General features: G+C 38.1%; 1 protein-coding gene across 4 annotated transcripts in view; it reads left to right on the top strand.

Moving 5' to 3' along the window:
• Window positions 1–499: 499 nt before the first annotated feature.
• EFHC1 (EF-hand domain containing 1) overlaps window positions 500–20,996 on the top strand; it is a 71,257-nt gene continuing 50,760 nt past the window's right edge. The window contains exons 1-3 of one of the 4 annotated variants that reach the window (XM_054557632.2): window positions 500–735; window positions 4,192–4,413; window positions 18,925–19,212. In XM_054557632.2, the coding sequence (XP_054413607.2) occupies window positions 673–735; window positions 4,192–4,413; window positions 18,925–19,212 (573 nt within the window). In that variant the 5' untranslated portion in view covers window positions 500–672. Of the gene's footprint in view, window positions 736–4,191; window positions 4,414–5,608; window positions 5,628–18,924; window positions 19,213–20,996 lie in introns of those variants that run through there. The other 3 variants (XM_054557631.2, XM_009241953.4, XM_054557633.2) reach the window with 3 other exon arrangements.

Raw genomic sequence — 20,996 nt, forward strand, 5'->3', positions numbered from 1 at the left:
TAAAAGGGGAAAAATACAATGTGGCAGTGGGAGAATTAAGGATGAGATGATTGCATTAGTTCATTGACCATCCCTGAGCAACAGAAACACAATCATGGGTAATCCTCGGCCCCTGCCTACAAGAAGCATGGGTCTAGTTTAGTAGCACTGCCAACCGGACCGACCATTTACACTTCTGTGTGAAATGGGGCAGAGCGGGGAGAAGAGTGCCTGAGCTCACAGCGTTGGCGGGGCGCAGTGAGGTCCGCCAGGAAGAAGAGAAGGAACGTCCCTCTCTGCAACTCATCTAAGGGCCTGCTCGGACCCCGGATCTCACAGCGAGAACTACCGCCTCACTACACCCGCCTTTCCCCGCGCCACCCAACAGCTCCGACGTCTCATCCTCAGGGAGCTGGGCGGGGCGAAGCGGAAGGGGAGGGGCCGACACAACCACGCCCACTAGTCGCGCTCCAAGGCCGCGTCCCCCTTACCGCGAGAACGCGGAGTCCCGCGGACGGCGCACGCACAAACCTCCTGTGACGCCTGCGCCTCCTGGCCCCGCCCTCCGCTCGTGGGAGTGCCGGATGTTTAGCGTTACCATGGAGCCTGGAGGTGCCAGCGAACGCTGCTTGTCGCCTGGGCAACCGGAGAGGACGAAGCAGGACCTAGGTGGCGGCGGTGGTACCGGCTGCAATGGTGTCCAATCCCGTTCATGGCCTGCCCTTTCTTCCGGGCACGTCCTTTAAGGACTCTACGGTGAGAAGTTATCTGCCAGACTCCCACCTGTCCCCACCTTCCAGCAGCTCAGGAGGTTTCCCCGCTCAGTGCACCTCCATTCCCCTCCACTCAAGTCTGTCTTCTCTCCAAACACGTCTTCTGTCCTGACCCTGTTCTTTATTCTGGGCCGAACTTCTGCCGTTCTTCCCTAACCAGCCTCATCCTCTCTCTCCGATCCTTTGCCCTCCGCCTCATCCCTCTCTAGTTTTTTCCCACTTCATCTTGGCAGTGTGTTGGCGCCTTCATTCTCATCCCGTTAGCCGCGTTCTTTCTTATGGCCCTGCTCCTCCAAGCCCCTGCCTCTTGTCCCTTTAGATCACTATTTCCCCCACCCTACTCCCAACCCATCTCTGGGCCCTCTCCCTAGCCCATTCTCTCACATCATAACCTGTCTCCGTCCATCGCCACCCTTAAAACCCCCCACCACTATGCACCTTCATCCTCATTCCCCCAGGTCCGTCATTCCGCCCCACCTGCTTCCTCTTCTGAATCCTGTACCCGGTAGTTTCTCCCACTCCCAGCTCCATTTCCTGTTTTGTATGTATATCGATTCCGCTCCTCTTCTTTCCACCAGGTCTTTTTCCTTTCTTCTTTATGCTTGCATCCAACCCCATTATTTTCTCTCCATCTTCTACATTTTCCACAATTTAGTCCCATCCTCTCCCCATTCTTTTCTTTCTCCATTGCGGGTTTTCCCCAAAACTTGCTCACCTTCCTCCCAAACCATCTTTCCCTACTTTGTAAGAGATATTCCTTTCCAGTTCCCTCAAGAATTGATTAGTTGCTGTTTATTCTTCCCCGGCCCTATTCTTTTTATTCTAACGTTTTTGTAAAAAGATTCCTGTTTAGATTTTGTTTTGCTCCTTCCCCCAACCTTGTGTTTTTAGTTGCATTTTCTAGACAAAATTTTTTAAAAAGCAGCAGCAGCTTGGATTCTTCTTTTTTTTTAAACTCTTGCCACAGTTTAGCTCTTAAAATTATTTGTATTTGTTTTAATTCTAACAGGGCTACTGAAATGTATGTGCTGAAAAATCAATAATGAGATTCAGTAGACTGATCATCACAGATGAGCTAACAGTAGTTTATGTTTATATAGTTTAATACTTTAAACTCTTGCCTTCCTCTCCAGCTTCACAAAGTTAAGATAAAATATTTTGTCAATTTATTTTCTTTGGAAGAATAAATTTAGAATGAAATTGAAAGTTTGGTGAGAGAATTTGTATTCTCAATCTCTGTAATTATCCCTGCATTAAGACACAACATCATAGATTTTTAGTTTCAGTGGACTTTTCAGTTTTATGTAATTTAGAAAATGTTGTAGGCATTTGCCTGCCCTATACAGGATGAGCTTAAGCTTTTGGTGTTGGTAAGTGTAGACAGGGCTGAGTTGATACAGGGAATTACAGAGGTGTGGATGGAAGTGCAAAGCTCTAAAAACATATTGCTGTATTACAAGTAAAATGAACTGTGCATTGGACATATTTCAGATTTTAAATACACTGGCCAAGTGTCAACCAATTTTCCCTATTTGAAATTTGAAAAGCATCGTCCGTATACCTTCAGCAGTGAAGGACTGAATATGTATTAATGTAATTCTAAAGACATGCAGATAAGTTAAAAAATTTTTAAAGGGGAGTGGGAAAATGATTTTTAAAAAAGACACACAGAAGGTGAACCATAATGGACAAGAGGGGTGGAAAGGGCCAAGATTGCCTTGCCTGGGGTGTCTGTGAGTTATGGCTGAATGATGGTAGAGACATTTGTCTAAAACAAAGAAATAAACTGAAGTCACTGATGTTGCTTCTGTCTTTGGTGGTGGAAGAAGAGCTTGAAGTTCCATAAATTACCTAATGAGGATCTCAACTCAGCGCATTTTGTTCTATGTCATGTTTACTATATACCTGGAGCAGTCCCTGTCAACTGACTTGTGACTCTGAATACATGACCTTTAAAAACAAATGTCCACAGTTTGTAACCCTTTTAGCAAAAGAAGTTTATTCTGTTGTACCTTTCATGTTAGTACAGATCTTGAAAGATGGTAGGCTGGGCTCTAAAGCAATTAGGATGTAGAAAGTTTTTTTCATAAAAATATTTTTTATGATTAATCCTAAATTGTATCTATATATTTGAATATTATATGTATATAATTTTGAAAATATCCTCACAACAGAAAAAGGAAACCATTAACATAACCTCTAATTTGCCTTTCTACTCTTTTTTATTTAATCTTTTAAATAAAAATGTGTTCATTGTAAAAAATCAACATAATTTAGAAATGTATAATACAGAGGACCAAACCAGTCTCTTCATGCACATATTTCCATGCTTATAATTGCAGTACACATATAATTTTATATGTTGCTTTTTCAGGCTTATTAAATCATAAATATTTTCACCAGGTTGCCACATGATCTTTAAAATCAATATTTTAATGACAGCACCATAATCCATTGAGTGAGTTTTCGATCATTTACTCATGTCTTCATGTGATTGTCTTTTAGATTGTCTTCAACATTTACCATTGTAATGGGCAGCTTCAGGCATATAGTTACTTTTCATAATTCTGGATAATATTCGTAAATAAATGGTCGGGGTAGAATTATTGAGTTCAAGACTTTAAATATATACCATCCAGTTGCTTTCCAAAGAGTTGTAAGAATGTATCACTGTCATTGTGACAAGAGGGACAGGTAAAAATAAATTCATTGCATGTAAAAATAAAATTCACAGAACCATATCTTCTAGGTTCTGCAGTTTTTATGGCCACCAGATATCAGATGAAAAACATGAGAAGACTAGTGAAAAACTTAAGAGTATAGATGAGATACTCTTTTAATCTCTCATGCAAGGTGAATTGGTAGTTAAATTGGGCATTACAGAGCACAGCTTTAAATTTTACTTTAAGCTCGGGTGGCTACTTCGCTCCTTGTTCTTGTTCAAGTGTTTTAACTTAAAATACAGAATCTTTTAATGTAGGTAAGCTTTTATTTTGTTTTGTTTTGTTTTGAGACAGAGTCTCACTGTTGCCCAGGCTGGAGTGCAGTGGTTCAATCATAGCTTATTGCAGCTTGGACCTCCCAGGCTCAGGTGATCCTTCCACCTCAGCCTCCCAAGTAGCTGGGACTATAATAGGCACAAGCCACCACACCCAGCTAATTTTTTTTTTTTTTTTTTAGTTTTTGTAGAGACAGGATCTTGTTGCCCAGGCTGGTCTCGAACTCCTGAGCTGAAGTGATTCTGCCTCTTCAGCCTCCCAGAGTTCTGGGATTATAGGCATGAGCCACCATGCCCAGCCTTAATGTTGGTAAGCTTCTTGATGTAAGTTTTGTGATGCTTATAAGCAAAGATTTAAGTTATATTTTTAAAAGTTAGTTTTTTTTTTACCTAACAAATATTTGTCTAATGTTATTAATGACACATTCTTTTCTTCTTCAGAAAACAGCCTTCCATAGAAGCCAGACGCTGGGCTACAGGAATGGCTATGCAATTGTTCGACGTCCAACAGTTGGGATAGGCGGAGACCGGCTCCAGTTCAACCAGCTGTCCCAGGCTGAGCTGGATGAGTTGGCCAGTAAGGCACCAGTCTTAACTTATGGCCAACCTAAACAAGCCCCACCTGCGGATTTTATTCCTGCGCATGTGGCCTTTGACAAAAAGGTATCATCTGGAATTTTAGGGTACCCCTTGAATTAGGGTCTGAGAGCCAACTGCTTGCAGAAAACTTAAAACAGTAAACCACAGAATTTCCAAAGTGCTCTGAGGAGAAAATTGTTCAGATGCCTTAACCCTTAGTCATGGACAGCTGAACTCAGGCTAAAAAGAGGCTTTCTTTAGTCAGGAAGCTGATTACAGGGAGTAAAGTAATTCCCTGTAGACTTCACCAGACTATTTTCCAAATGCAGTTAAAGAAAAGTTGGCTATAATTCTGAATTCTTGAATTTATATTCTATGTTTATCGGCCATGTGTTTTCCACTTTTTAAAGGTACTGTATTCTGTAATCGTGACATATCTAATCTTCATGAGATGCAGAATATCATTATGAAAACAATGACTCCATCTATTGTCAGTTTTCTGCAGGCAGTCTCCATAAGTTTTTGTTTTTCAGGGAACATTTCATGTTTGATATTACATAACCAATGGGTGGTATAACATTTTTGTTTGTTTCTCATTTATTTTTATGTTTTTGCAATGTGAGTTTCCTCATTTCCATCTGTTGACATTACCACATCATTCTTGTTTTTCCTTGTCAATGAGCCTCCTCTTTTCACTAAAGTGAAGTAGCCCTAGCCCTGACCATGTAGCAGAATCACTGGCGAGATTTTTAAGAAAATTATGTTATTCCAACCCTCATCAATTCTAATTTCCAGATGAGCTTTATATGTAACTGGTTCTGAGAAGTACTGATCAGTTTTGATAAGTTAGCTTTCTTAATTTACTCTTAGTCTGTTTCTTTTCTTGTCTTAATTTTTATTTTATTATTCCTGTTAAATGTCTATAACATTTTCATCCAGCCAGCCAACTTTTATTGAGTACCTGTTGTAAGCTAGAGGCTGGGGAGGAGCTATGCCATTTACATTGATAATCACTTATTTTTAAACAATTTTAGTCTCTCAACTAGAATCCGTATTATTTCCTCTTCCCCACTTAACTCATTTATAGGGACACATTCACATATGCATTCATAGGCCGAACCTAAACATCCACTAAACAGTATGATTTATATAATTGGATATATCTTTTCCTTTTGCCTGTTTCTTTTGTTTATTTGTGGCTTTGACAGGCACTGCAAAATCAGCAGAGAAAGGAGAGGGCTGAAAATACAAGAGAGAAGTGGGATAGGCACTAAATAATTACCAAGATATGAATCCTGGTATGTTTAATTTTTACTGAAAAGAATAGTAAGTAACTGTTACAAAGTAGAAGGTGATAAAGTGATATATGTCGTAAGAAAGTATTAGTAAAATTCAGAGGAGAAATTGTGCTTGAGTAGGAAATAGGCTTCCTATTTTTTGTTCTTCTATGTTATTTTACACTAATTGTTGTTACTTAATTTGTACTTATTTAATATCATGATTCATTTCTTTAAGGATAGTGCACATAAAAATATTATTTTTATTTTCCAATTCATTTTACTTGGATCATCACAATTTCTAGATAAATGAGCCTTAGCATAGATAATGGGGTAGAGAGAAGCTAAATGCATGACTTTGAAACTAAGTTTGTTTGTTTATAATAAGGGAATTATGGTTTCCCTGAATTAAATGAAGGTTCTAATTTTAAATGAAGGACCTCTAATACCCGGAGGTCCACATAATAGCCAACATATTTATCTACATTTTGGAAATTCTTAGGACTGTTCCTCATAGACAGAATATAACTTCATTTCTCACTTAGGTAATAAAGACAAGGACATCTATTCCAAATGCCCTCATCTTTTCCCCTTGCTCCCATATAATTCCAGCATCACCCACTATATTCTGTTTCCCAGACTGACGTCCAGCTCTTTATTTCTGATGTTCTTCTTTCATCTTTTTCATCTTCAAGTTTCATATTATTTCTATTTCAGACACTCTAGTGACTGCTTCTCTAGCTAGAGTCATATCATCCTGTCCTCTTTCTATAATACCTTGTGACTCCTTTAAGCAAGAGAACTTTGTTTCTCACTTGACTGTCAAATCACTTACAATCTGACTTCTCCCTACCCACAGCCCCAAAATACTTTCTCCTAGGTTAGCCAGTGCTGTCCTTTTACCAGATCTAGAGAGGTTTACTTTGCCAGCATTGTCTTTGGCCTGTTTGTGCCATCTGACACTGTTGACCATTCCTCCCTTCTTGAAACCATGCTCTTCTTTTGCCTCCATGACTCTCATTTTCCTCCTTTTTTCTATGTGGTTGCTTATTCTTGAGCCTCCCTTCCTTTTTTCAATTCTTAACTTACAAGTATTTTCAAGGTTCTGTCTCATTCTTTATATAATTTTCTTGAGCTCTCACCCACTTTCGTGATTTCAACTGTCACCTCACTGCAGACAATGTCACTATTTAGTTCCAACTCTGACATCATTGAGACGCCAGATCTGTATCCCCCTGGCCCATGGGATATCTTCACCTGGATGAACTGTTGGTACCTCAAGTTCTGTATGTCTCTAACCTATCTCTATCCCTCACCTTTTCCCATAGATCTGCTTTCCCTGTGTGGTTCCACTAGGTAATCCAAGCTTGAAACCTGAGCCATCTTTGGCTTTTTCTCTCCTTTATCCTCCGCACTTAATGAGTTGCCAAGTCAAATATCTCTCACTTTCATTTCCTCTGCCACTATCGTAGTTCAAACAAGCCAAATGACTACCTAACTGTTGTTTTAGTCTCATTCCTAGTCCTTATACTTATAACAGGTATGCTGCCTTGTTTATTCTCTAGAGTTCAGCTCTGATTATGTCATTTTTCTGGGAAAATGCCATCAGGCTTTCTTCACCAATACAGTAAACATGTACCACCATTCACCTCACTGTGACTTGAAAGTCATCTTTCATTCTTCTTTCCCCTCACAATCCACATCTAATCTATTAGCAAGTTCTATTGTTTCTGCTTCTAAAATATGTAACTAATTCATTTACTTATTTTCATCATCACTATTACCATAAATTTATTTTCCACAGAGCAGCCAGGCTTATTTTTTGAAAATCAGATTATGTCACATACTGACTGAAACACTTCCATGGCTTCCCTATCATCTATAAAGATCCAACTCTACAGGTTCCTCACAGCCCTACTGGAGCTGGCCCTCCCTGCTCTCTCCCCAGCCTCATCTTGGGTCCTTTTTCTCACCTATCATGTTTCAATACATTGGATTTATTTTTACTGATTTCCTTGAAATGGCAGCATTTGAAAATTCCAATTCAGGGCCTTTTTGTACATGGCGTTTCTCCTATCTGAAATAGCTTCCCCACCATCCTTAAGTGGCTGATTCCATCTTTCCTTTCAGTGAGGCTTTTCCTGGCCACTCTACTATGGCAGTTCCTCCTCATTTTTCTATATCACTTCCCTCTCTTTTTTTTCCCTTCGCAGCACTATATTATAATTTGTGTTGCTGATTTGTTTAGTGTTTATCTGTCCCACCTGAGTGTATACTTTATGAAGGTAAGGACTTATATAGTTTATTATATATTTAGTGCTCAATAAATATTAGTTCTAAAATGACATGAATAATTAACAAATAAGATTTATTTTTTGTCTGTGTCACTGCTGAAAATTGGCAAGCCAAACATGTAACATATACGCTTATAATAATGTAAAATTAAAAACGTGACTTGGCTTTTTATAATGGTGTGTGATATGAAAATATTTATGCAGCATTTCCCCCCTTCATCTTGAAGTAAATACAAATATTTTTATGTTTATTGTGGCATTCTGAGCACTTCCTGGGAGTTAGGAGACCTGGATTCTAATTCTGGGTCTCCTACCAGCTAACATTGTGACCTTGTAGTCACAATCTCTAATTTCCTCGTCTTTAAACTCAGAAGGTTAGAATACATGATAACCAGGAGCCCAGCCTGCTATAAAATTCCATGAAAAGTATATTTTTAAACACAGTATTTAAATATAATTTTTCTTTTTTTTTCTACGTAACGATCAAGTTCTTATTCTACCTGGGAAAGCTGATGTTATCCCACTACTTTAAAAACAATTTTTTTTTTCCATAGGTTATTGGGGAACAGGTGGTGTTTGGTTACATGAGTAAGTTCTATAGTGGTGATTTGTGAGATTTTGGTGCACCCATTACCCAGGCAGTATACAGTGCCCCCAATTTGTAGTCTTTTATCCCTCACCCCCTTCCTACCCTTTCCCCCTGAGTCCCCAAAGTTCATTGTGTCATTCTTATGCCTTTGCATCCTCATACCTTAGCTACCACTTATGAGTGAGAACATACAATGTTTGGTTTCCTATTCCTGAGTTACTTCACTTAGAATAATAGTCTCCAATCTCATCCAAGTCACTGTGAATGCTATTAATTCATTCCTTTTTATGGCTGAATAGTATTCCATCATATATATCACATTTTCTTTATCCACTTATTGATTGATGGGTATTTGGGTTGGTTCCACATTTTTGCAGTTGCAAATTATGCTGCTATAAACATGCATGTGCAAGTATCTTTTTTGTATGATGACTTCTTTTCCTCTGGGTAGATACCCAGTAGTGGGATTGCTGGATCAAATGGTGGTTCTACTTTTAGTTCTTTAAGGAATCTTCATACTGTTTTCCGTAGAGGTTGTACTAGTTTACATTCCCATCAGCAATTCCCAGTTCATTGCATCCACACCAACATCTAATATTTTATGATGTTTTGATTATGCCCATTCTTGCAGGAGTAAGATGATATCGCATTGTGGTTTTGATTTGCATTTCCCTGATCATTAGTGATGTTGAACATTTTTTCATATGTTTGTTGGCCATTTGTATATCTTCTTTTGAGAATTATCTATTCATGTCCTTAGCCCACTTTTTGATGGGCTTCTTTGTTTTTCCTTGCTAATTTGTTTGAGTTCATTGTAAATTCTGGATATTAATCTTTTGTCAGATGTATAGATTATGAAGATTTTTTTCCCACTCTGTGGGTTGTCTGTTTACTCTGCTGACTGTTCCTTTTGCCGTGAAAAAGCTCTTTAGGTTAATTAAGTCCCAGCTATTTATCTTTGTTTTTATTGCATTTGCTTTTGGGTTCTTGGTCATGAAACCCTTGCCTAAGCCAATGTCTAGAAGGGGTTTTCCAATGTTATTTTCTAGAATTTTTATAGTTTCAGGTCTTAGATTTAAGTCCTTGATCCATCTTGAGTTGATTTTTATATAAGGTGAAAGATGAGGATCCAGTTTTATTCTCCTACTTGTGACTTGCCAATTATCCCAGCACAATTTGTTGAATAGGGTGTCCTTTCCTCACTTTATGTTTTTGTTTGCTTTGTCGAAGATCAGTTGGCTGTAAGTATTTGGCTTTATTTCTGGGCCCTCTGTTCTGTTCCATTGGTCTATGTGCCTATTTTTATACCAGTACCATGCTGTTTTGGTAACTATGGCCTTATAGTATAGTTTGAAATCAGGTAGTGTGATGCCTCCAGGTTTATTCTTTTTGCTTATTCTTGCTTTGGCTATGCGGGCTCTTTTTTGGTTCCATATGAAGTTTAGAATTGTTTTTTCTAATTCTGTGAAGAATGATAGTGGTATTTTGATGGGAATTGCATTGAATTTGTAGATTGCTTTTGGCAGTATGGTCATTTTGACAATGTTGATTCCCATCCCATCAGCATGGAATGTGTTTCCATTATTTGTTCCATTATTTGTGTCATCTATGAATTTCTTTCAGCAGTGTTTTGTAGTTTTCCTTGTAGAGGTCTTTTACCTCCTTGGTTAGGTATATTTCTAAGTTTTTGTTTGTTTGTTTGTTTGTTTTTCAGCTATTGTAAAAGGGGTTGAGTTCTTGATTTGATTCTCAGCTTGGTCGCTGTTGGTGTAAAGAAGAGCTACTGATATGTGTATATTAATTTTGTATCCAGAAACTTTGCTGAATTCTTTTATCAGTTCTAGGAGCTTTCTGGAGGAGTCTTTAGGATTTTCCAGGTAAACAATCATATCATCAGTGAACAGTGACAGTTTGACTTCTTTACCTATTTGGATGACCTTTATTTCTTTCTGTTGTCTGACTGCTCTGCCTAGGACTTCTAGTACTGTGCTGAAGAGGAGTGGAGAGAGTGGGCATCCTTATCTTGTCCCAGTTCTCAGAGGGAATGCTTTCAACTTTTCCCCATTCAGCATTATGTTGGCTGTGGGTCTGTCATAGATGGCTTTTATTACGTTGAGGGATGTCCCTTGTATCAATTTTGCTGAGAATTTTAATCAGAAAGGGGTGCTAGATTTTGTTGAATGCTTTTTCTGCATCTATTGAGATGATCATGTGATTTTTGTTTTTAATTCTGTTTATGTGGTGTATCACATTTATTGACTTGCGTATGTTAAATCATCCCTGCATCCCTGGTATGAAACCCACTTAATCGTGGTGGATTATCTTTTTCATATGTTGTTGAATTCGGTTAGCTAGTATTTTGTTAAGGATTTTAGCATCTATGTTCATCAGGGATGTCGGTCTATAGTTTTATTTTTTGGTTATGTCCTTTCCTGGTTTTGGTATTAGGGTGATACTGCCTTCATAGAATGATTTAGGGAGGATTCCCTCTTTCTCTATCTTGTAGAATAGTGCCAGTAGTACCAGTTTTTCTTCGAATATCTGGTAGAATTCTTCTGTGAATCTGTCTGGTCCTGGACTTTTTCCTGCTGGTAATTTTTTAATTATTTCAGTCTTGCTGCTTGTTGGTTTGTTCAGGGTATCTAATTCTACCGGAATTAAGCTAGCAGGGTTTTATCTTTCAGGAATTTATCTATCTACTCTAGGTTTTCTAGTTTATGTGCGTAAAGGTGTTCGTAGTGTCCTTGAATGACCTTTTGTATTTCTGTGGTGTCAGTTGTAATATCGTCCATTTTGTTTCTAATTGAGCTTATTTGGATTTTCTCTCTTCTTTTCTTGGTTAATCTTGCTAATGGTCTATCAATTTTATTTATCTTTTCAAAGAACCAGCTTTTTGTTTCATTTATCTTTTTTTGTTTGTTTGTTTGTTTGTTTCAATTTCATTTGTTTCTGCTTTGATCTTGGTTATTTTCTTTCTTCTGCTGGGTTTGGGTTTGGTTTGTTCTTGTTTTTCTAGTTCCTTGAGGTGTGACCTTAGATTGTCTGTTAGTGCTCTTTCAGACTTTTTGATGTAGGCGTTTTGGGGTTTGAACTTTTCTCTTAGCACTGCCTTTGCTGTATCCCAGAGGCTTTGATAGGTTGTGTCATTATTGTCATTCAGTTCAAATAATTGTTTAATTTCCATCTTGATTTTATTTTTGACCCAAAGCTCATTGAGGAGCAGGTTGTTTAATTTCCATGTATTGGCATGGTTTTGAAGGTTCCTTTTGGAGTTGACGTCCAATTTTATTCCACTATGGTCTGAGAGAGTGCTTGATATAATTTCAATTTTCTTAAATTTATTGAGGCTAATTTTGTGGCCTATCATATTGTCTGTCTTGGAGAAAGTTCCATGCGCTGTTGAATAGAATGTATATTCTGCAGTTGTTGGGTAGAATGTTCTGTAAATATATTAAGTCCATTTGTTCCAGGGTATAGTTTAAATCCATTGTTTCTTTGTTGACTTTCTGTCTTGGCCTGGCTAGTGCTGTCAGTGGAGTATTGAAGTCCCCCCCCTATTATTATGTTGCTGCCTGTCTCACTTCTTAGGTCTATTAGTAATTGTTTTATAAATTGTGTGCTCAAGTGTTAGGTGCATATATATTTAGGATTATGATGTTTTCCTGTTGGACAGGCCTTTTATCATTATATAATGTCCCTTTGTCTTTTTTAATTGCTGTTGCTTTAAAGTTTGTTTTGTCTGATACAAGAATAGCTACTTCTGCTCGCTTTTGGTGTCCATTTGCATGGAATTTCTTTATCCACTCCTTTACCTTAAATTTACATGAGTCCTTATGTATTAGGTGAGTCTCTTGAAGGCAGCAGATGGTTGGTGAATTCTTATCCGTTCTGCGATTCTGTATCTTTTAATTGGAGCATTTAGGCTATTTACATTCAACATTAGTATTAAGATGTGAGATACCATTCCATTCATCGTGCTATTTGTTGTCTGTATACCTGGATTTTTTGTTTTTTGTTTTTAATTGTATTTTTGTTTTATAGGTCCTGTGAGATTTATGCTTAAAGAGGTTCTGTTTTGATGTGTTTTGATTTGTTTCAAGATTTAGAGCTCTTTTTAGCAGTTCTTGTAGTGCTAGCTTGGTAGTGGCAAATTCTCTCAGAATTTGTTTTTCTGAAAAAGACTGTATCTTTCCTTCATTTATGAAGCTTAGTTTCACTGAATACAAAATTCTTGGCTGATAATTCTTTTGTTTGAGGAGGTTGAAGATAGTGCCCCAATCCCTTCTAGCTTGTAGGGTTTCTGCTGAGAAACTGCTATTAATCTGATAGGTTTTCCTTTATAGGTTACCTGGTGCATTTGCCTCACAGGTCTTAAGATTCTTTCCTTCATCTTAACTTTAAATAACCTGAGGAAAGTGTGCCTAGGTGATGATCTTTTTGTAGTGAATTTCCCAGGTATTCTTTGAGCTTCTTGTGTTTGGATGTCTAGAGAAGTTTTCCTTGATTATTCCCCCAAATATGTTTTCCAGACTTTTAGATTTTTCTTCTTCAGGAATGCTGATTATTCTTAGGTTTGGTTATTTAACATAATCCCAAACTTTTTAGAGGCTTTGTTCATATTTTCTTATTCTTTTTTCTTTGTCTTTGTTGGATTGGGTTAATTAGAAAACCTTGTCTTTGAGCTCTGAACTTCTTTCTTCTGCTTGTTTGATTCTATTGCTGAGACTTTCCAGAGCAGTTTGCATTTCTATAAGCACATCCATTGTTTCCTTAAGTTTTGATTGTTTTTTTATTTATGCTATTTCATTGAAAAAAAATTCCCTTCACTTCTTGTATCATCTTTTTTATTTCCTTAAATTGGGCTTTGCCTTTCTCTGGTGCCTCCCTGATTAGCTTCTAATAATTTACCTTCTAAATTATTAGGTAAATTAGGGATTTCTTCTTGGTTTCAATCTATTGCTGGTGAGCTAGTGTGATTTTTGGGGGGCATTAAAGAACCTTGTTTTGTCATATTACCAGAGTTGGTTTTCTGGTTCCTTCTCATTTGGGTAGACTCTGTCAGAGGGAAGGTCTAGGGCTCAAGGCTGTTGTTCAGATTCTTTTGTCCAACGGGATGTTCCTTTGATGTAGCATTCTCTCCCTTTTCCTGTGGATGTGGCTTTCTGAGAGCCGAGCTGTAGTGATTGTTATCTCTCTTCTGGATCTAGCCATCCAGCAAGTCTACCAGGCTCCAGGCTGGTACTGGGGGTTGTCTGCACAGAGTCCTGTGCTGTGAGCTGTCTGTGGGTCTCTCAGCCATAGATACCAGCACCTGCTCCGGTGGAGGTGGCAGGGGGGTGAAACGGACTCTGTGAGGATCCTTAGCCTTGGTTGTTTAATGTACTATTTTTGTGCTGGTTGGTCTCCTGCCAGGAGGTTGTGTTTTCAAGATAGCATTAGCTGTGGTAGTATGGGGGGGAACAGGCAGTGGGTGGGCCCCTAGAACTCCCAAGAGTATATGCCCTTTGTCTTCAGTTACCAGGGTGGGTAGGGAAGGACCGTTAGGTTGAGGCAGGGCAAGGTGTGTTTGAGCTCAGACTGTCCTTGGGCAGGTCTTGCTGTGGCTGCTGTGGAGGATGGGGGTGAGGGTCTGAGGTCAACAGAGTTGTGTTCCTAGGAAGATTATGGCTGCCTCTACTGTGTACTTCAGGTTGTCAGGGAAGTGGGGGAAAGCCAGCAGTCATAGAGCTCACCCAGCTCCCATGCAACCCAAAGGTCCAATTTCACTCCCACTGTCCCACCCCTCTCCAACAGCACCAAGTCTGTTTCCAGGCAGTGGGTGAGCAGGGCTGAGAACTTGCCCCAGGCTACCTGCCTCCCAGCTTTGAAAGCAAGTGGGGCTTTCCTTCTTCCCCAACCTGTGGAATCTGTACACTGGATTCACACCCTCTCCCGAGTTCTGGCCAGGAGACTTCTCGATTGGTTCAAATCGTTACAGAGTTCAGCTAGAGGTTCCCTTCTTCCTGTGGCCTTTTCCCAGTGCCTCTGGCTGCCCTCCCCAAGTACCCCTGTGAAGCAAGGCAGAAATGGCTTGGTAGGGGACCCCAGCGAGACCATAGGACTTTTTCTGCTGCTTCCTCTACCCCCGTATTTCACTCGGCTCTCTCAGTTGACCCAGCTCCAGGTAAGGTCAGAATCTTCTCCTGTAATATAGACTTTCAGGTTCGTCAGTGGGGGTGTGTGTTTGGGGACAGATGATCTACCTTTCCCACTTCCATAGTTTGGGCACTCACAGTATTTGGGATGTCTCCCGGGTCCTGCAGGAGCAATTTGCTTCCTTCAGAGGGTCTGTGGATTCTCTCTGCTTTCCTAATTTATTCCTGCAGTCATCCTGGAGCAAAAGTTCACAGTGCGAGCCTTCACACGCTGCTCTGCCCGTCTGAGTGGGAGTTACAATCTAGTCCTGCCTTCCGTCTGCCATGATTCCAGGGAAACTTTCCAAAGAGCTTTTCTACATTAACTCTTCTACTCCATTCATTCTTTGTGGGAGGAGCACAGAACTCTTAATTCTGTTCTTAATAAATAGATAAGTGCCTTTTAAAAATTAACAATCAATTAAGTAATTCTTTTTGATTAGCATATTCTTTACCTGAGACCTTACATATATATAGTTATATATAGTTATATATATAGTCATATATAGTTATATATAGTCATATATAGTTATATATAGTTATATATAGTCATATATAGTTATATATACAGTTATATACAGTTTTATATATATAGTTTTATATATATAGTTATATATAGTTATATATAGTTTTATATATAGTTTTATATAGTTATATATAGTTATATATATAGTTATATATAGTTATATATATAGTTATATATATAGTTATATATAGATATATATAGTTATATATGGTAATATATATAGTTATATATAGAGTTATATATAGAGTTATATATATAGTTATATATATAGTTATATATAGTTATAGATATATAGTTATAGTTATAGATATATAGTTATATATATAGTTATAGATATATAGTTATAGATATAGTTATAGATATATAGTTATATATATATGTATCTCCTTGCCTCCCATTCTGAGGCCAACTTCCTGTTGCCATAGGCATTTTCATGCCCACCAATCTTAGAAAACAGATGGTTTGGGAACGTGGCTGTGGCCACAGACTCGATCTTTGGTTATCTTCTCTGTGATTCTCTTCTCACTCCTTTGGTGAGTTGTCCAGGTTCATGGCTTGAAATGTCCTCTTTATGATGATAAGTTGTCCTCTAAACATATGTACACATAAATGCCTATTTGACATCTCCTCTTGAATGTCTAATAAATATCTCAAATTAAGCATATCTAAAACTGAACTCCCAATTTTGTCTTCTTACCTCCAAAATCTGTTCTGCAGCAATCTTCTTCATATCAATTTGATAGTAATTCTATTCTTTCATTTGCTTGGCCAAAAATGTTTGCATTATCCTTGAATGTTCTGTAATATTTACTTCTTCCCCTAAACCCAGTCCTGCAGTATAAATTACCCCCTGCAGTATACAACTGTCACTTAAATTCAGTGTCTAAAATCAACCTCACCATCTGCCATACCCAAATTATCTTCTCCTTATGTTTACATTTCTATGGGATCATTACTATATCGCCAGAACTGGGTTTTCCTCAACACCTCATCTGCTTCCACCTTCCCACTTCCTTACTGTCAATCCAGTCAGACTTCTGCTTTTCCATTGCTGGTAATTAATTACTGCAGACCTGGACTACTGAAGGGGCTTTCAGTCTGATTGCCATGCCTAGTACTTCCTCCTCCATCATAGCCTGCATACTGCTGCTGGGTTTCCTTCCTCTGCTTCTGTTATTACCACTGCTTAGAAGCCCCCCTTGTATCCTCTGCTGATCTAAAATCTTTCACTCTTCAAGTCTAATACGTCTCTTGTTTCCTCCTAGTTAAGCTTTCTCTGATCACTTTAGCCCACACAGATTCCTTCTTGGAACCACGATAGCATTTGTTACCTGAGAAGTAGCAAGATGTGTGGAGAGAATATTGGGTTGTGAGTTAATAGTCTGAATTTTAGTTCCAGTTCTGGCCCTAACCCCTTACGTGGCCTCAGGCAAGCCACCTTACCACCCTGGGTCTCAGTTTCCTCCTTTATAAAATAAGTGGGGTTGGGCTAGCTGATCAGTTCAGCTTTAACATTTTATGTATTTATAAATATATGGTTCAGATACAGTCCATTTTATATATGAATTACTATGATCATGTCCCCTCTTTCAGTTCTTTGCAGTTGATCTAAAATGTTACTTCAACATTATCTGTCCTTTGCTTTTACCATGTTATTTTTCTCCTTCAAACATTCCACTGCACTTATCCATTTTATCTTTTTATTATGAGTTTTAAGGCCTTCATTATATTCACATTTCTCCTATGCACTTGTATGCACTTGCCAGTTCTCTTGGTTTTTATCTTGTTTTTCCACAGTAGTTACGCTACCCTTTTTTTTTTTTTAGCAACAGTGCCCGTGTATAGAATTATTTCATCTTTCCATTTATCAAGACACATTTGTGTTTCATTTAGGGTCTTCTTGATTTGTTCCTCTTATTCTAGTAGAGGCTTGGGTAGACTATCTTGCCAGCTTAGAATCCCATTCTAATACTTTCTCTCCTTGAAAAGACACATTAAAAACAGAGACAAAATAACAGAAATTTAAAAATCCCAAAGCATGTTAACATATGCTTTTTATAATATTGTTTTATGCTTTTTATTTTTTATTTTTGTGAGATGGAGTCTCACTCTGTCACCCACGCTGGAGTGCAGTGGTGCTAACTCAGCTCACTGCAGCCTCCACCTCCTGGGTTCAAATGATTCTCCTACCACAGCCTCCCAAGTAGGTGGAATTACAGTTGCCCACCACCAAGTCTGGCTAATTTTTGTATTTTTAGTACAGACGGGGTTTCACCATGTTGGCCAGGCTGGTCTCAAACACCTTAACTCAGATGATCTGCCTGCCTCGGCCTCCCAGAGTCCTGGGATTACAGGCGTAAGCCACCGCACCTGGCATGTTTTATGTTTTTTAAATGTGTAATCTATATATTGATACCATTTTGACTTCACATTGATGATGATGCTCCCCAGAGGACCAATGGTTTGCTCAATGTAATATATATGTTCCTGAGCACAATGAGGGTATTTACCACCTTTTAGAGATTCTATAGCGGATTGATGATGAGGGTATGTACACACCCTTCGAAGATTCTATAGTGGACTGATGATGTGAAAGTCATTCATATAAAGTCTATAATAATGAATGTAATTAATATACATTTACAAAGGACTACACTTCTAAAGAAGTGCAATTAAGCCTTCATTTTCAGTTTGAAGCCAAAAATCGCAATCTTATCCAAGAACTTTTACTCTTCCCAGAAGTTCTTGGAGGGACTTTTGACATGGAGGTGAAGCTAGTAAAGTCCTTTAAGATGTATTCTCACCAAGGAACATGTGCAATAAATAGTTTATACACATTGTGAGTATTTAAAGCATATGTCAGCAAACTTTTTCTGTAAAGAGGCAGTTAGCATATATTTTGGCCATTGCAGTGGTTTTAGTCTGTGTAGTCTGCCACAACAAAATACCACAGATTGAGTTGCTTAAATAATAGAATTTATTTTCTCACAGTTCTGGAGGTTGGAGGTCCAAGATCAAGGTGCCAGCTGGTTTGAATTCTGGTGAGGGCTCTCTTCCTGGCTTGCATACAGCAGTCTTCTTGCTATGTCTTCATGTGGTCTTACCTTGGTGTGTACATGTGGGAGTTAGGGGAGGGAAGTAACTCTCTTTCTCTTCTTCTTCTCTTCTAAGGCCACCAGTTCTATGGGATTAGACTTAAAGGTGGCATACCTCTATCCTTAAGATCTCGTTTAACCTTAATTACCTCCTAAGGATCCTGTCTCCAAATATAGTCACATTGAGGGTTAGGGGTTCAACATATGAATTTTGGGGATGAGGGGGACACAATTTAGTCTGTGTATCTCTGTCACAACTATTCAACTCTTCCCTTGTAATGGGAGAGCAGCTGTTAACAAAAAAGTGTAAATTATTTACATAATTATTTGTGGATTGAAAATTTAAATTTTTATAATTTCCATGTGTTATGAAATATTTTTAAAAATTTTTTAAACCATTTAAATATGTAAAACCCATTCTTAGCTTGCAGGTAATAAAAAAAACAGGTGGCAGGTTAGATTTGTCCCATGGACTATAGTTTGCAGTATCTGTAGTTTTAGAGTATCAAGATTTACAGGATAGGAGTGATGAATGTTAAAATCTCCCTGTGTGATTCTGTTTTCAGGAAGGTACTTGATATTTTTCAGATGACTATGACAAGCTAATAGTACACCATTTCTCCTTTCCTTGCATGTTACAGGTACTGAAATTTGATGCCTATTTCCAAGAAGATGTTCCTATGTCAACTGAGGAACAGTATAGGATCCGTCAAGTGAACATTTACTATTATCTAGAAGATGACAGCATGTCTGTCATAGAGCCTGTTGTAGAAAATTCTGGAATCCCTCAAGGCAAGTTAATAAAACGCCAGCGGCTAGCCAAGAATGACCGGGGCGACCATTACCATTGGAAAGACCTAAATCGAGGAATAAACATCACAATTTATGGCAAAACTTTCCACGTTGTTGACTGTGACCAATTCACACAGGTATAGCATATATTTTTGAGAGTTGTGGGGTCTGAGGCATCATTATAATTTATAGAAGGATACATTTCATTTATTAGGGTAAGGGGAGGACATTGGTAATCGGTCCTGCATGAATTATTATGGTTGGCTAGGTTATTTGCATGTGCGTATGTGCTAATATGTGCCAACACTAGTAGTAACATAATTTTTTCAGAATGATATTAATACTTATTCACTCAAAATCAAACTCTCATCATAGCTGAATAATTTGGTAAGAAACCAGGTTAAAATGGCAGTTCAAACAGGGAGTAGGGGAATAGCACCCCTGCTGGGATAGAATTATGGAAGAGGGATTAAACGTTTTATCTTAAGTGTGAGTTTACGAAAATAGCACTACTTCTATTAGCAGATATGAGCCTAAAATTTTTTGTGTAGCTTATATATTTTTGGTAAATGATACTTGCTATATTCTAGGAAAGCTTACCATCTAAAGAATTTCTGAAATAAAACCATTTTTAAATGAAAAAACCTCTTCTATATGTAAAAAGTCCTCTACTTTCTTTATTTCGTAAGTTTGGATTTTTTAATACAAAGGAAACTTTTCTTAAAGTTACATGCATAGAGGATATAGATGGCCTTTCTTTACTACAAAGTGTAGGAATTAGGAAGTCAATTCCAAATTTGTCTTAGTTAAAAAATATTTCTAGCAGCAAAGATATAGTTTCTGAAGTATTTTATGTCCTTATTCCAGGATACCTAGTGCCATATGTGACTAATTTTTACCATGCACTGAGCTCCTATGAATCCATTATTGTTTTCATTTAGTAGTTCGTTTAACAAATATTTATTTGCATGCCTGCTTTGTTCCATGCACTGTTCTAGGTGCCAGATGTAAGGACTTGCCCCTATAGAGGTTCCAATCTTGTTGGAGGAGATAAACAATAGCAAATAAATAGATTGGTTATATGTCAGATGATGATAGCAGCAATGGAGGAAAATAAAGCTGAGTAAAGGAAATGGAAGTTGAGGGGCTCTTTATAGAGGCGGATCAGAGAATGCCTCAGTGATAAGATGACATATGAATAGAGGCCTGAAGGAAGTAAAGAAAGGAGCCATGGCATCAGTGCCATTCCAAAGCAATAGAGAAAAATAGCTTCAAAAGTAGAGGTGCTAGACCATCTTTGAGATATTCTCCTGTTCCAACATATTTTTATCTCTTTGCTTTTTAGGTATCTGAGGTCTTATATATCACAGGCAGTTTCACAATTGTACCAACAGTGAGAAATGATAAAATGTTATCTAAACATAAATGTATTAACAATTATTTTTACAGTTGTGTTTTCATAACAATTATTTTTACAGTTGTGTTTTTATGGGCAATTTGAACATTTGCAAGTTAATCACTGAGCATTTGACCTAATCTATTTATAGTCGGTTCTCATTATTCACAGTAATTAGGACTATAAAGTCACCACAAACACTGAATTAGTGTATACTGAACCACTGGTCTTAGAGGAAATACAGGGTTAGGTTCCCACCAATCTCTGGCCACATTTTTGTCAACTGATCAATACATAAGTTTGATTTATGTATGTTTCTGTTTAAAGACACCTTATTTAATATATATGGTTGATTCATTAACATTAAACTCACACCCAACAGCACTATAACTCATGTCTTAACAAAGCTTATCTAAGACATGCATTTTCTCCATGAGGTGTGTTACAGCCTTCTTGTGCTTAGGAACACTAAATAGCATTTCAGCACTAGGCATTGGGACCCTTTAAACAGCAAAATCACCAACA

This window comes from Pongo abelii, chromosome 5 (genome assembly GCF_028885655.2).
Source record: "Pongo abelii isolate AG06213 chromosome 5, NHGRI_mPonAbe1-v2.0_pri, whole genome shotgun sequence".
NCBI classification, from domain to species: Eukaryota; Metazoa; Chordata; class Mammalia; order Primates; family Hominidae; genus Pongo; species Pongo abelii.